Source organism: Corythoichthys intestinalis, chromosome 17, assembly GCF_030265065.1.
Source record: "Corythoichthys intestinalis isolate RoL2023-P3 chromosome 17, ASM3026506v1, whole genome shotgun sequence".
NCBI classification, from domain to species: Eukaryota; Metazoa; Chordata; class Actinopteri; order Syngnathiformes; family Syngnathidae; genus Corythoichthys; species Corythoichthys intestinalis.
Window position 1 is genome coordinate 30722623 of NC_080411.1, and position 15212 is coordinate 30737834.

General features: G+C 36.4%; 1 protein-coding gene across 2 annotated transcripts in view; it reads right to left on the reverse strand.

The window, feature by feature from the left end:
• pax8 (paired box 8) overlaps nt 1–12996 on the reverse strand; it is a 31958-nt gene extending 18962 nt beyond the window's left edge. Inside the window, exons 1-6 of one of the 2 annotated variants that reach the window (XM_057818945.1) lie at nt 12917–12996; nt 10574–10754; nt 3683–3848; nt 3345–3542; nt 1054–1130; nt 851–976 (exon numbers count right to left, since the gene is read on the reverse strand). In XM_057818945.1, coding sequence (XP_057674928.1) covers nt 851–976; nt 1054–1130; nt 3345–3542; nt 3683–3848; nt 10574–10595 — 589 coding nt within the window. In that variant the 5' untranslated portion in view covers nt 10596–10754; nt 12917–12996. Of the gene's footprint in view, nt 1–850; nt 977–1053; nt 1131–3344; nt 3543–3682; nt 3974–10573; nt 10755–12916 lie in introns of those variants that run through there. The other variant, XM_057818944.1, reaches the window with a different exon arrangement.
• Between the last annotated feature and the right edge of the window lie 2216 nt (nt 12997–15212).

The following is a 15212-nucleotide window of genomic DNA, read 5'->3' on the forward strand; positions in this document are numbered from 1 at the left end:
TGCACCAAGACAATGATCCAAAACACAGAAGTAAATCAACTTCAGAATGGTTTCAGAAGAACAAAATACATGTTCTGGAGTGGCCAAGTCAAAGTCCAGACTTGAACTCCATTGAGATGCTGTGGCATGACCTAAAGACTGAGATTTATGCCAGACATCCCAGGAATGTGACTGGTATACAGCAGTTTTGTAGAGAAGAATGGGGCAAGATTTGTCCTGATCAATGTGCCAGACTGATCTGCAGCTTCAGGAAGTGTCTGGTTGAAGTTATTGCTGCCAAAGGGAGGCCCACAAAATATTAAATGTGATGGTTCACATACTTATTTTTCCCCCTTCTGTCATTGTTTGCATACTATCCCCATTAAAATATGAAAACCTATAAATGTTTGGGTGGTTTTAGTTAAAGCAGGCACTGTTTTTTCATCTGTGTGATTTTGACAAAGATCAAATCACATTTAATGGTGATTTTATGCAGAAAAGTGAGAAATTCCAAAAGGTTCACATACTTTTTCATACCACTGTACAGTATGTACCCCACCTCTTGCCCAAACCATCGGGAGCAGGCCTTAACACTCCTGTGACCCAAATGAGGAGAAATGGTTAATGGGATTACACTTAGTTGACTGATGCTGCAGTATCAGGACCAACGCGTGGCAAGGTATCATGCTCAAGGATACTCTGACATGATCACCAGGGCAAGAGAGAGAACCTGCAAGTTTTTGATTCAGAGACGACTACTTTGCCATTTTAACTATCAATATATTAAATGGATGTATTATCAAATACAAAGTGATGTTATTCCTAATGTGAATGCATGACTATGTTAAGGCCTTGGCGAAGGTTTGCTTACTGTCATCATGGCTCCTTTTGCCTTCGCTGCTGGGTTGGGGAATACCCAACAGGCCACTAATGGAATAGGTGGAACCCAAAGAGTCGGAGTGCGGCGACTCGGGCGGGGTGACGGCCGAACTGGGAACTTACAGAAGGAAAATGTGGGTTTATAAATCAAGAGTTTCCCCCTAAAATAACGGAAGATAAGGGTCTTAGACTTACTCAAGGTTTGTCCAGGGCTTAGAACTTTCCCATCCAGGGGAAGATTGAACGGCTGCTGGACTTTGGTTCGAATGATCCTGAAAATATGAAAAAAAAAAAAAAAAGTTACACTAGTATCAAGTACACAAGTACCAGATCATGCCTGCCAAGTTATTGTTTTTTTAAACTTCTGTCAAAAGAGTACATAAAAGTGATCAGAGCTAAAACGATTACTCGAATAAATTCGAGTAATACGATTTTAAAAATTGATTGAGGAATTTTCTCCGCCTCAAGAAATCGTTTAATTTTGCCAGCTCTGAGCATGACGTTTTGCCCCGACTATATTTAATATGGCACAATGCGCTGACGTCACGTACGTACAGGAAGAAGACAGAGGCAGCGGATATATTTGATTCCAACCATGCATGTATATAGAGGTAACGACTAAGAATTCGACGAAAGGGAAGAGAAAGGCACATGGAAAAAGCAGAAAATGTCAAAAGTGTGGGAGCATTTCAAGCAGGACTCCAAGACGAACACTGTTTCTTGTATTCACTGTAAGACAGCTTTTGCATAACACTGCAGCGCGTCTTCAATGCTGCAACTCCACCGATGGCACTCCGTTCACTCCGAGAGCGGAGGGGTGATACTTGGGACAAGGTAAAATTAAGTTAACGTAGCGCTAATAAATAAAATTAACGTTACTGTACCTTGCTAATGTAACGTTAGCCCTGCAGAAGGCTAAGTTTCTATTAATTATGACTAATGGCGATGTGTGGCTAACCTGTCTTTCATACATGCTTTATTTAATCTGTTAAAACAGCGCTGTAGAGTGATGAAGGTGTAAGACAAACATAATAAAGCTAACTGTCAGTTTTAGTTCGGTAGTCATTGACAGATAAAACACCTAGTAGCACTGGTGCCTAATGTGCTCCAATACAGCAAGTATCATACATTTATTTTGAACACTGCAAAACCCAAAATCTTATGAGTCCTTACAATTTAAACTAACTTTAAACTTAACTCGAACTTAAAATTAGCTTGACACAAATGGGAATTCAATTAAAACACGTGGGGAAAAACACCTACACTAATTTAATTTTTCAGTGATGTGAGTTATCAAGGGTAATAACATTTTTAGGTAAGAAATAAGAATTTTTAAAAAAATAAGATCTTAATTTTTTTGAGTGAAAGCAGTGATTTTTTTTTTTTTTTCTAGTCACACCTGAGATGCAATTGTTGGCTGTTTTCAACAATATACATCTAAAATAAAGACATTGATTGTCTAAAAATGGTTCAATATTAGGTGAAATGTCTTCTCATAAATATCAATTATTGCTCTTTGCTAAAAAAAAAAACAAAAAACAAAAAAACCTTTATCCGATTACTCGATTATTCGATTGAATTTTCAGTAGAATACTCGATTACTAAAATATTTGATAGGTGTAGCCCTAAAAGCCACTTCGCGCTTAAAACTTCCATCTTAGTCCATCTTGGATTTTTTTTCGATTAGAAAAAAAAAATAGAGATGAGCTGTCCCGAGCCGATCCCATAGTCTCACACTTCCACCCTCCCTCCCTCTCCCAGCTCTTTGTTGTTCAGGCAATGCACTGGAGTTACTTATTAAAGTTAACAATGATTGATACACGTCTTCTGTTTGATCTTGCCACACATCCCTGGAAGCCTCAGCATCAAAGGGCTGCATGCATCAAACATCATTATACTTGTTAAACAGTTGTTGTGGCAACTCACTGTGTGTAAGTGAGGAGCTGGAGCGGATTTGAGTGGACTCACTCGATGAAGAATTTGATAAAGATTTTTTTAAAGATAATTCAGTGGGACAGTAACATGTTTAAAACTTATAATTAATAAATTTGAAGTGCTTAAAAACCATTTATTAAACTATACATACACATTTTTTTTTTTTTTTTAAATCATACTTTTATAATTATAATTAATCGTGATTTTATTTGGGAACGACTTTGAACTTTTTGATGTCGCTGCTCATGGAGACTTATATATGCCTAAGGGAGGTGTCTGTTTTGGTTTTAGATCGCTAGCAGCTTTGGTTCTGAAAATATTTGAATTTTAAGTTTTTGAAAATAGGTCCCCTACGGACCGGCCCTGAGCCCTGTGTTCCGTCAACTGATACTGAAGTCTATGTAAGTAGTTTTGCCTTTGTATAATTACTGTACAACTTTTCTATCAACAGCATTTCACCAGCATCAGAAAGAGCGGGGAATAAATAAATGGCATAAAAGGTGAATTGTTACTTAGTGGGAAACATGCGAGGTGTCATGAAGGTCACCCACCTGTTGATGGAACTGACACTCGGCACGGTGTCGCCATCGCACACAGCCTCGGCGAGCAGTCTGTCCCTGATCTCCCAGGCGAACATGGTAGGGTTCTGCCGCTTGTACTCTGCGATCTTGTCCACAACCTTTGGCGTTGCCACTTTAGGCTTGGATCCACCGATCACGCCGGGCTTGATGCTGCCCGTCTCATAATATCTGTCGGAGGCATGGATTGCAGATTTCAATTAAAGCAATATCTATCACGACTAGTAAGTCGTGAGACACTGTAGTTTTCCAAACTGATGCTGTACATGCAACTTTACCCAGTGTTCTAAATTGATAGAGTGGCAACTGACCGTCCCAGAATTTTGCTGACACAGCCGTGGCTGACGCGAAGCTGGCGGGAGATGTCGCACGGCCGGACCCCCTGGTGGGCCATGTCCACGATGCGTTGCCGGATCACCTCCGGAAGTGGACGCCCATTAACAAACATTCCGCCTAGTTGGTTAAGACCCCCATGACCTGGGGGGAAGGGGGGATGAACACTTATAAATATTAGGGAACCAAACATGCCGATTGTTGACTCTTTAATGGAAGGTAGAGGTACCACCACAGGAAATTACAGCTTGACCAACATTGAAATACAGTAGGTAGGTGTTCTAACACTGTACTTATTAGAAAAAAAAGTTCATTAAAAATTCAACCTACACAAAAGTCTGAAAACAAACATGTTCTGTACTATTAAAAAATTGCCAATTTCATTTTTTGTAATAGTCAAAATTACCAAAAATAGCGTAATTGTGAAGCAGATCAATACATTATAGTTTGCATTGAACTTCTTACTCTTCTCTTACTCTGAACTAATTAATCTCCCGACCCTTTATTGAGATTTGCTGTAGAAATACAGTAAATTGGATATTGAGTCACAAGCGCATGTATTTTAAATCTGTATGGTCAATCTGTTATATTTTTTGTAAAATATTTGCATGTTTGGTACCCTGTTTATTTAAGAACTAAATGTGGGAAATTACCGTAAATATTTGACTTTCATCCACTGACGTCTGAAGCTAATATCAAGTACAGTACTAATAATGAATATACAGTGATCCATCGCTACTCCGCGCTTCAAACTTCGCGCCCTGAATCTATCGCGGATTTTTTTTCAGTTTAAAAAAAAAATACAAATGAGCTGTACCGAGCCAATCGCTTTAGGGGCAGTTTACATGGTGACTTTGCGACACAAAGACGCAATGACTTGATTAGCGGACTCGCTTCGCGTGCATATGGTGTCGGCGAAGACGAAAAATTCTGAATCCTGCCTCCAAAGTGGAAGAATCCGATTGCGGGCGGTTGAGGGGGGTTTCCTCGGCATGCATATCAAAGGCTGTTGCGGCGCGAGACTGCGCTGTAACGTCAGCACTCGTACGCGTCACATTGGGTGTGCGCAGCGGTGCTACTAAACATTAAAAACAGCAAATATGGCGGAATGTCGGCTTTAATTTACTGTTTTAATAATGTTTTTAAATTAAATATGTTGAATGTTTCAATTTTTGTGCCTTTTTGAACAAAAGAAAAATTACATTGCTTCGAGTTTTTTTTCCGGGCTGAGGGAGCTTGGTGGGGTCAAAGTGCATCATTCTCTGTCGCCCTGTAAATCTGCACTGCCCCCTAGGGCCTGGCATGAATACTACATGGAGACGCAAATGCAAATTAGAAATTTTTTGTATTTTCGTAGAGTCACCATGTAAACGGCCCCTTAGTTTCACTCTCTCTCCCTCCCTCTCTCCCTCTCTCCCTCCCTCCCTGTTATTTGATCTTCAGGCAGTGCACTGGAGTTGCTTATTTAAGTTAACGATGATTGACAGATGTTTGGGTTTGAGCTTGCCAGAGACGCGAACTTCAAAGCGCCGCATGCGTCAATGGTCGTTTAACTTGTTAAACAGTTGCTGTGGCAACTCATTGTGTGTAAGTGAGCAGCTTGAGCGGATTTGAGTGGACTTACTCAATGAAACATTTACTGTAATTTTCGGACTATAAGGCACACCTGACTATAAGCCACCACCCACCAAATTTGAAACAAAAACGGCATTTGTTAATCGATAAGCCACACCGGACTATAAGCCGCAGCTGTCCTCACTATATTATGGGATATTTCCAAAAGATATTAATCGATAACACTTTACTTGATAGCGGTGTCATAAGACTGTTCTAAGACCTTTATAATTATGACATGATGTCATAAGACTGTTCTAAGACCTTTATAATTATGACATGACACTGCCATGAGCATTAAAATATGCCTATGACAGATGTCATTTAGTGTCATCCGGCAAATTATCTCACTTTTGAATGGATGTAAAAGATTTGAGCTGGACATAAATGGAGTTAGTGTCAAAATCTGCCTGATGACACTTAATGACATCTGTCATAAGCATTCATTAATCCCCATGACAGTGTTATGTCATTATTACGACGTTCTTATGACGCCGCTGTCAAAATAAAGTGTTACCTCTTAACCCAAATAAATCAACAAATAAGCCGCACTGGACTATAAGCTGCAGGATTCAAAATGAGGGAAAAAATTAGCGGCTTATAGTCCTAAAATTATGGTAATAAAGCCAAGCATTTTTCTACTACTTTATTCTTGTTTAAAAAAAAATCGGTGGGACAGTAACATGTTTAAAACTTATAATTGTTAGGGCCCGAGCACCAACTGGCACGAGAGCCCTATTGGTATGCAAAGGATTGTTATTATTTCTTCTTCATGGCAAATAAAAATGGGCAATTTGGAGGGTTTAACATGCACGAAACCTCACCAAAATTTGCACGTACATGCAGCTTCACGTAAATTTTTTCACATTTTCAATGTTGCGAAACAAGGCCTCTCCTATTAGGTTTTTTCAATGTAAACCGATGAAATTTGGGGAGTCGATACATTATGCAAAACTGCTTCAAAAAGTCTCTAGCACACATGTTCCAAACCCAACAGAAAATCGGATATTTTGGATTGAATGTGAAATTATTATCGATTTACAGGGTGCACATTTGAGACTTTGGCGCCTATGGAGTTAGTTGGATCCTCCTCAAAATTGGTGAGACTGTTTATGAGACATATGAGATGTTACGTTTTCAAACTGGTAAGTTTTTTTATTCATTCAAGTAAGAAAAAGAGGGGACTTTCAGGCAAGTTAGGTTCTCATGAGCGGATTAGAGGGGGACGATCTGCCGTTCGACTTGCGCTAAACTGCGAGGGCCCCTTCAGTCCGGCTTGCAGGCCTAGTGTCATTTGGAGTGCTTAAAACTTTTTATATATACATGATTAAAACTATACTTTGGGGAAAAAAAGTGAAAAAACATGTCTTAAATATATCTCTTTCCAATGCTAAATCTGAATAAATATATTGAACACACACTACTTCACGGTTTTCACTTATTGGTTCTGGTCCCCATTTACCGCAAAAACGAGGGATCACTGTATGTATTTTTTAAAAGTTTGTAAATCAGTGCACAAAAATAATTAGCTTAATACTTACTGTATTTTCCCCAATGCTAATTTTACACATTAAAAAGTATTTACGAAATGTATAACATTTTGAATTGATTTATTACATTTTCTTTTTAACAAAAAGGCATGTCTAAAACATGACATTTATCAATGTTTTCCGTTTTGATGTATTTTAATTCAATTGTGCTTGACAAATTGATATATCGATCCAAATTGATTAATTTTTACATGCCTTCTCTTTAAGAGTGTAATTCAATTATATTCTATCAATTTTATTTTGTCACATTTAAGTACGTAGAATATTCAAATGCAGTATGAGCTACTTATCAAAGATAAAGAAGTGTTGAGCTACGTTTTTTTGGGTCAAGTTGGGCTAGTGTTGGAGTGGTGTGCATGCATGTCTCTTGCATGAACACTATCGCTTTTAATTTAACCCATTGAGTCGCGTCTCTTTCTCTCAGCCTTTTGCCAGCTTTCATTTCCACATCAAACACACTTCTGGGTGGGGTAGGGGTCTTTTGGGGAGTAAGGGTGTAGGGGGGGCTCGACTGTGAGGGGTTGGGGAGGGGGGTCTCTCTATTAACGCTGGCAGCCGAGTGTGGAGAAAAAATCTCCCCGCCAAGCTTCATCAACCTGCAGGATATTAAAGTCGAGCAACCCCCCCAGCCCCCTCCAGTGGGGGGTGGGAGTGAAGGTGGTGGGGTAGGAAGGCACAATATGGCGCATGTGCATGGAAATAACGTGCGTGCCTAAACAAAGCATGCATTCATTACCAAATTGGATTGGATAGATACCGCACTGCCAATAGAGAAATATTCAAAACACTAACTTACTAATTGTTGACATTCTACCAATAATACAAATAATAATCTATAATGATGGGCCCATACAAATTGTTTATACAAATAATGTTGCTCTCAACCATCTCTCTAAATATAGGAAAGATGTTTCTCCTGTTTGTCCTAAATGTCAGACAGAAATTGGTGATATTACTCACTGCTATTGGTCCTGTATTAAAATACACAAATATTGGAATGATGTCCTGTTTGAAATACAGAAAATTCTATTAACACCGCTTGATTTCAACCCGGTTTCCCTTCTCTTGGGTCTTACAAATGACCGTATTAATGATAAATATCAGGAAAGACTTTATAACATCCTGACTTTTTGTGCCCGGAAAAATATCCTCATGCACTGGATTATGGATAAGGCCCCTTCACTGTCGGGATGGCACAGGATAATAATGGAATATATTCCACTGGACTTTCTAACTTGTCTCTTGCACTCCAAAACGGATGTTTTTGAACAATCATGGAAACCATTCCTGGACTACACTCAGTACAAAGTTTCTGCCATTCTGGCGAGGGCATTCGTGTAATATAGTACCTTCTCCCTTGTATAGCTTTCATTGTTCTGCACTCCTTTAAAGATGTTCCTGGTTGCTATTCCCAGCTTGCTGGGTTTTTGTTGTTGTTTGTTATTGTCGGTTTGCCTTCATTTGTTTTGTCTGTTCTTGTCTTTTGTATGGTTGCATATGTAGAAAATTAATAATAATAAAAAAACAATAAATAAATGTGAATAACGCTGCACTCTTAATTGTTCACGATAAATGAAGAAAAATATAGAAGAGTACTGTTCATCAGTAATCACAAAACATGATCATGCTATTGATAATCGTAATTTTTTTTTTTTTTTAGCACTACAGTTTTTTAATATGAAGGTGCATGATTATGATTTACTTGACATTTGTTCATGACAAATAAAAATCTAAGAATAGGCACTATTTTTAGACTATAGATAGTAAAAATAAAAAATAATGATAGGACTCATTGTTGATACGTGATACTCATGAAAAAGACACATTAAAAAACAAATGAATGAACTGGTCGCCAGCAAAATTGCAGTGTAATCACTTTAAAAAGCATACACATTTACATGTGAACACACAAAAAAGTAATCACTTACACTTGCTTAATAATTTTTACAGATTAAAAAATAGATATAAAAGATCAAAATATTTACATTTACAAAACCATGGTTTTTAATATATAAATTCCAAAAAATAATAAATAAAAATTACACAAATAAATATAAAATAATGCAGTCTTATTTACTTTTAACATGAATAGGAAATATGCTGTATGTATTGAGAAATAAAAAATTAGCTAGCTTACACTCGACAATTGTTCATCATTCAGTAGAAGTTATGGAGACGATAAAAATGATTTTTTCTTTTCATATTTGTCAACTGGTCATCATAAAAAAGGTTATGGAAGCACCTATACGATCTTGCTGACTGACATTCTGTTAATATTGTTTCTTATATTTATTGATTTCTGAGCTGTCTGATAACTGCTGCTGCTTCTACTTTTACAGGTGGCTGTGGTGCAGTTGGTAGCTCAAGCTGTCCTGGGACTGAAGGGTGAGCGGGTCGATTCCCGGGTACGACTGCCCACTGTCGAAATGCCCTTGGGCAAGGCACTGAACCCTAATTTGCCCTCAATGGGTTGGCTGTGCCCTGCATGGCATCAGCACTTTTGGTGTGTGTGTGTGAACGTGTGCTAATGCAAAGCGCTTTGGGCATTGTAACAATGTAGATATATAAGTAGCGCTATATAAGTACTCTCCATTTACTTGGGTTATACTGGATTCCATTTTTTGTCCTATCTTTGGACTGGCCAACTGCCCAAGCACTTACGTTTTCAGTCTGCCATTCAATCTGGTCAAAAATGGAGTCAAAATTCAGAAAATAAATCACTTGTATATCTAAACAAATTATAGAGTGAAAGAAATGAATGACGAAAATAAAGGTTACAAATAAGGCAAGACAATAAGAGCATTGAACACTTGCTGTTTTTCTTCCTGAAGAATGAATCAATTAAAAAATGTAAAGCTCATAAAAATAAAGTAAAAAATGTTCCTAAATACCCATTAAAAAAAAAAATTCTTGACAATGAAACGCAATTACACCAAGTTAAATACGACTGATATGGCCATTTCTTATAGTTTCCTTGGCGGAAGACCGGAGTTACTAGAGGTCACTGGTCTAAATGCACATTCACAGGCCACCAGATGAGATATGAGCCCAAAAAGCACATATAATATGTAATCCAATTAAACATTACACACTGGTTGAACATTAACACTGAACTTGACGATACGGGAGGTGGGGAAAAAACACAATATGATTAATTTAATTCATTTATGAAAGAATATTAAAGCAGTTACAACATGTGTTTCCGCGTTTTTAGTGTTGTTAGTGGTAATGTGCCTGTGTGGTCAACGTAAAACCAGTTCATTTTAGAGCAGATCTGGTTCGTTTATCACCGTCAATGGCAGCAAATAAGTAAAAAAAGTATTGCATATAATTCAAATTAAACATTTACATTTTATGTAATGATAAATGTTAAATGTCTTCCACTTTAAAATTGATTATTAAAAAGAAATAGTTAAATACACTACTTAATGTACTGTAATTGAATAGTCAAAAAAAAAAAAAAGTACTGGACTGAATTGAAAAGTGAAATACAACTGAACTGTATTGGTTTTGTCAAAGTTGAAGTTTTAATTTTAATCTTCAGAGTTAAAGTGTTACCTTTGAAAAGCACGAGTTTGCTTGAATGTCATCTTGTGATTAGTATAATTTTATATAATCGGGTGAGTGTTTGAAGGACCTTGAGTTGGAGCCCGCGTACTCTTGTCGAGTTCCTCTTGTGAGTGAGGGCTGTTGTAGTGTATTTACCTCTTGCAGTGCCAGTGGACATATCCCTGAGATGTTGCTCCCTGCACGTCCACCAACCAAACGTCAGCACACTCTCGTCCTCCACCCTGGCTTCGTTTCTCTTCGTTTACTTTTATTCTTCTTCTTCTAGTGCCAGCACGCCCGGCCTGCCTGGACGGGCATGAGGGTGGCCCGTCTGATTCTGTTGCAACACAACACTTCAAATCAACTTCAACGTATATCGCTGTAGAACCTTCTATAAAGTTCACAATAACAACGTGCATTCAAAAAGAAAATTGTGGGCTTTACTTGTGGGCTTTTCTTTTAAAAACGCCATTGACTGCAATCGTCTTTCCCCGTCAATGGGAGCCAATGAATTGAATTGTTTGTCAGTTCATTCTCCTTAAATGCCAATAAGAACTACCGAATTAAATATTGAAATTGTGCATCATGTTACAGTGACTTCATCATAGACTTCATAATGATTCATAATGTTTCATTATGAAGTCTATCATAATGATTCATTATGAAGTCTATCACTTCAAGTATTTTTTTTTCAAATCCAGCCCACTACACTTGTTGAGTGCAGTTCAGTAGTATTTAACTTTAAAGTATGTTTGCATTTTATCTGTTGAAAAAAAGATGTTTTACTCGTTTATTTCACTTAAAATATGTTTATTTATTAAAAAAAACAAACACACAAAGCAACAACAAACAAACTTATATGTGTATTGTGTGTGAGAAGCAGAACAAACTTAGCTGGTGTTCCCTGAAAGCGGGAGTGCTAAAGACCATTACAAAAGATGACATTAAAAAGAGTAATTACATTGCACAAAAGAATTGATGAAATGTTAAACTAGATGAGAAAGAAAAAAAGCCTCAATGCTTTCACCTCATTCAGGAAAGTCTTCAGTCAAACAGTTGTTTTAAATGTACAGTGCTTTTATTCATTTAAAAAAAAAATGAGAACGGTTTTGAAAAAAATCACAGTATGCAAAGTAAAAAGGGTGTTAAAATGGGAACATCAGAAATTATTTCTCTGACGTCAATGAGAAAAATGCCAAAATCAAAAATTCGATTTTGTTTTTTTTGCAGTTGCCTCACAGTTTTTCTTGTGTTTTTTGTGTCATCATTCAATTGCTTTCGGATTATCAATACGGTTTGGTCTTTTATGAATATGACCTCCTAAATTAGGAGTTTCTGGCCAGTCACAAATGTTCAGTCAGTGTAAGTCGATATTAGTTGGTAAATACGAATTTAATAAGAATGTAATCAAATGAATTAGTGGAAGGAAAGGGGCATAACTATAATAATCACATTTTTAATAGTATTTTTTACATCACAATGACAAAAAAGATGAATATGACATTGAGATCTAATATCTGTGGATTTGTTTGGGAGTTTTATGCTTGTTGAAAATAATGTTGAGTACTTGTTTTTGTACTGTAACTGTCAATGTTGATTGCTTAGAAACAATAAACAGACATTTTAATTTAAAAGATCATCTCCCCGTACAGCTTCAGTCACTTTTATCATAGAAACCGCCAAAGCGAATTTCTTTTTTATGCAGGTGAATTTCTGAAAATCTGAACTTTATTTCACCCTTTAAACATGCAGTTGTTAAGTCATTAAATTGTTTTAAACGATTAATTTATCACTTTAATGTATGTTTTTAACCTCTAAAATGTATTTACTCGATTTTTCAAAAGTATCTTTGTATCGTTTGAGTCATCTAATGCAAAATGGGTTTTCGTTATCAACGTAAAAACATGTGCAAGTAGTTTTAGTCATTCCAGTTTTAATTTTTTAAAATAAAAATTTACTCTCATGAAGGCATGTAAGGAATTTCATTTAAGATTTGTGATGGTATTTTTAAAATCTTATTCAGTACTTGACAATAGACGTTCTGAATCTTGAATTGAAAAAATATAATTCCATTAAATATCGTCATGAAGATGCGTTGATATTTCACGTCAAACATAAAAATATTTCACACAAAAAAAGATGCGAGTGATACATGGAAAAAAGTTTGAAAACGTCCCTGTGCATGTTGAAAGTTTTATTAAAGTTGCTTTATAGCCATTTAAACCATTTATGTATTTTAAGCGGTTGACAAATTAGGCAGTTTAATTGATAATTGCGCAAAATTACGCATCATTTTAATTCTAATCAGCATGACTCTATTCGTTTTAAGTATCATATGTGGTTCCTACACATAGAAACAATAACTAATATATATTGTCTTACAGGTTTTTGAATTTAATTTTAACAAGTTTCATGCCAGTTACGTATTTAGCCATTGACAATGCATCCTCCAAATCCAACAACCCCCATTTTACGCACAAATACAAGCACCATTCTTACCTTTAAACGACCACGGATGAAAAACGTTGATTTCCCACGGATCTTGCGCGCTATTATCCAAATGCTGCGTTGGACACAGTGTGTGTGTTTGCATGCTTCTTGCACACAGACACGCGTTTTATCCAAACGGGAGCGCGCGCCGTAGGACGCCCTGCAGCCATTGGACAAGGGCCGGAAGAGGGAGGAGCAACACTCAAACACACGCACACACGAGCAATCCAAACACAAGCGCACACACGCACGAATCCGTGCACGCAGACGTCCCAAACTGCGCTTTCACACGCAATTTAGTGCGTGATTTGCGTCGATCTGTCACCATTTCGCCGCTGACAGGTTGAGCATACCGCAGCCCAGCAAACACACATTTAGGATTTATTATTATGAAATACTTTTAAGAAATATATCACCTCACTCTTTACAAAAATAAAAGTGAGGTTTTTGAACAACTTTTTTGAGACGCTTTGGGCAAATTCCTTTAACATTTTAAGATTTTCCTAACACATTCATCGATTTAAGGTGATTTTCGTAATTAAATATTACTCAATTGTCGATCGTAATGGAAAACGTCATTTGTACACGATACGACAAAATAAATAAATAAAAAAAAAATTAAAAAAAAAAAAAAAAAATGTTTTTGCTTTTGTTTAAAAAAGAAAAAAGAAAAAAAAAAAACACTGAATAATATAAGTTCACGTTTTGGACGACATGAAAGTCGGTTTCTGGTGTGTTTGATAAACTGAAAGGGGATGTTTTATAATTGTTTTTTCCACAAGTTTTTTTTTTTTATTATTATTTTTAAAAGGTGTCATTTATTGTATTTTATTTTTTTTTAATGAAACTTATATTTCTTATACAGTATTATTGCTTTAGTATACACAGTCCCATCGTGACTTTCTATTTTTTAAAGTAAGAGTGTATATTTCTGCTTTTGTATTTAAATGATAAAAAAAAAAAAACGTTTTGACAATTCGATTTTATTATTTCAGAATGCGTTTGTGTGATTATTAAGTTGATATGTGTAGTTTGTTTTCATGGGTTTTCACGTTTGTAGTTTTTTTTCCTTAAAAAAAGAATTGAATAGTACTAGTATATCATAGTAGAGTGCTTTATTTAGGTCTTATACTGTACTACACATTTTAAGTGATCTTTAAAAAGTTGTTAATTCAATACTTTTTTTATGACGCAATATAAGTCTATTTCATTTTGAAAGAATGAATTGTAAAAGCTGTCTCATAGATTCATTGTGTCATTTTATGCATTTGATGTTTGGAGATATACCTTTTAATAGTTTTTTTATGACTTAATTGTATTTTTCTAAAGCACGATTGTGTTTTTTCCCTATCCGCGGAGAATGTGGGAGAAAAAAAAGTTAGTGTGTCTGCAGGCAGGCCTCGCGTCAGGTGTCAGCAGGGTGCCAACACTTGCAAAGGTTGTTAAGGTTGTTCTCAGCAGCCTGTTAAACAAACACAACACCTCTAATGACAGCAATACAACCCCCCCGTGATGCAGTGCTGCGTACTTAATATTCACACAGATAGACTTTTTTGGAGGGTATTTTGCTTCAATTAGAAGGAAATGAATGAATGCTCAAAATGTTTCTCTGATGACTGATTGAAGTCTTTTCTTCCTCAAGACAATGGGGCGAGTGTTTTAACAATAAATACACACAAGGTGGACACACGCGCACGCAAAGGCGCGCGCGCACACACAAATACAGAAGATGACGCCTGCAGGGACAAGTTGACAAGATAGAGGAGAGAGGTTAGCGGGAGTTTAACAAGGGATTAGAAAAACCACAACTACAGATTGCTATCACACGTCATGATACTGATGTGTGGATTATTACGGGTAATGATAGGGATCTTCAATGCCAAAGAGACACACTGATGCCATGGTGTGTGTGTGAGTGTGTTTAAAGTGGTTCGATGTTAGTCATAATTATTTTTCTTTTTTTTTTTTTATATATTAAAGCAAATAGTGTATTTTCAATAATAACAATACGATAATTTAGTCATTGATTTTTTTGGGGGAAAAGATTTATGACATACCACATTTATTCCACACTAAAAAAGTTCTTGTAAGAATGTTGCGAAATGCTCTTGCGTTGAAAATAAATTTGATTAAAAAAAAAAAAAAATAACAGGTTGTGTGCCTGGTGTGTAAGTTATGAAAGCACCAAAACCAGTTTTGAAGAGGGGGAAGAAACATTAAAGCAAGAGTGGGACAATATTTTTTCCTAAATGCTATTCATGCAGGATTTACACTATTTAAGTCTTTTGATATTTATTGTATTGAT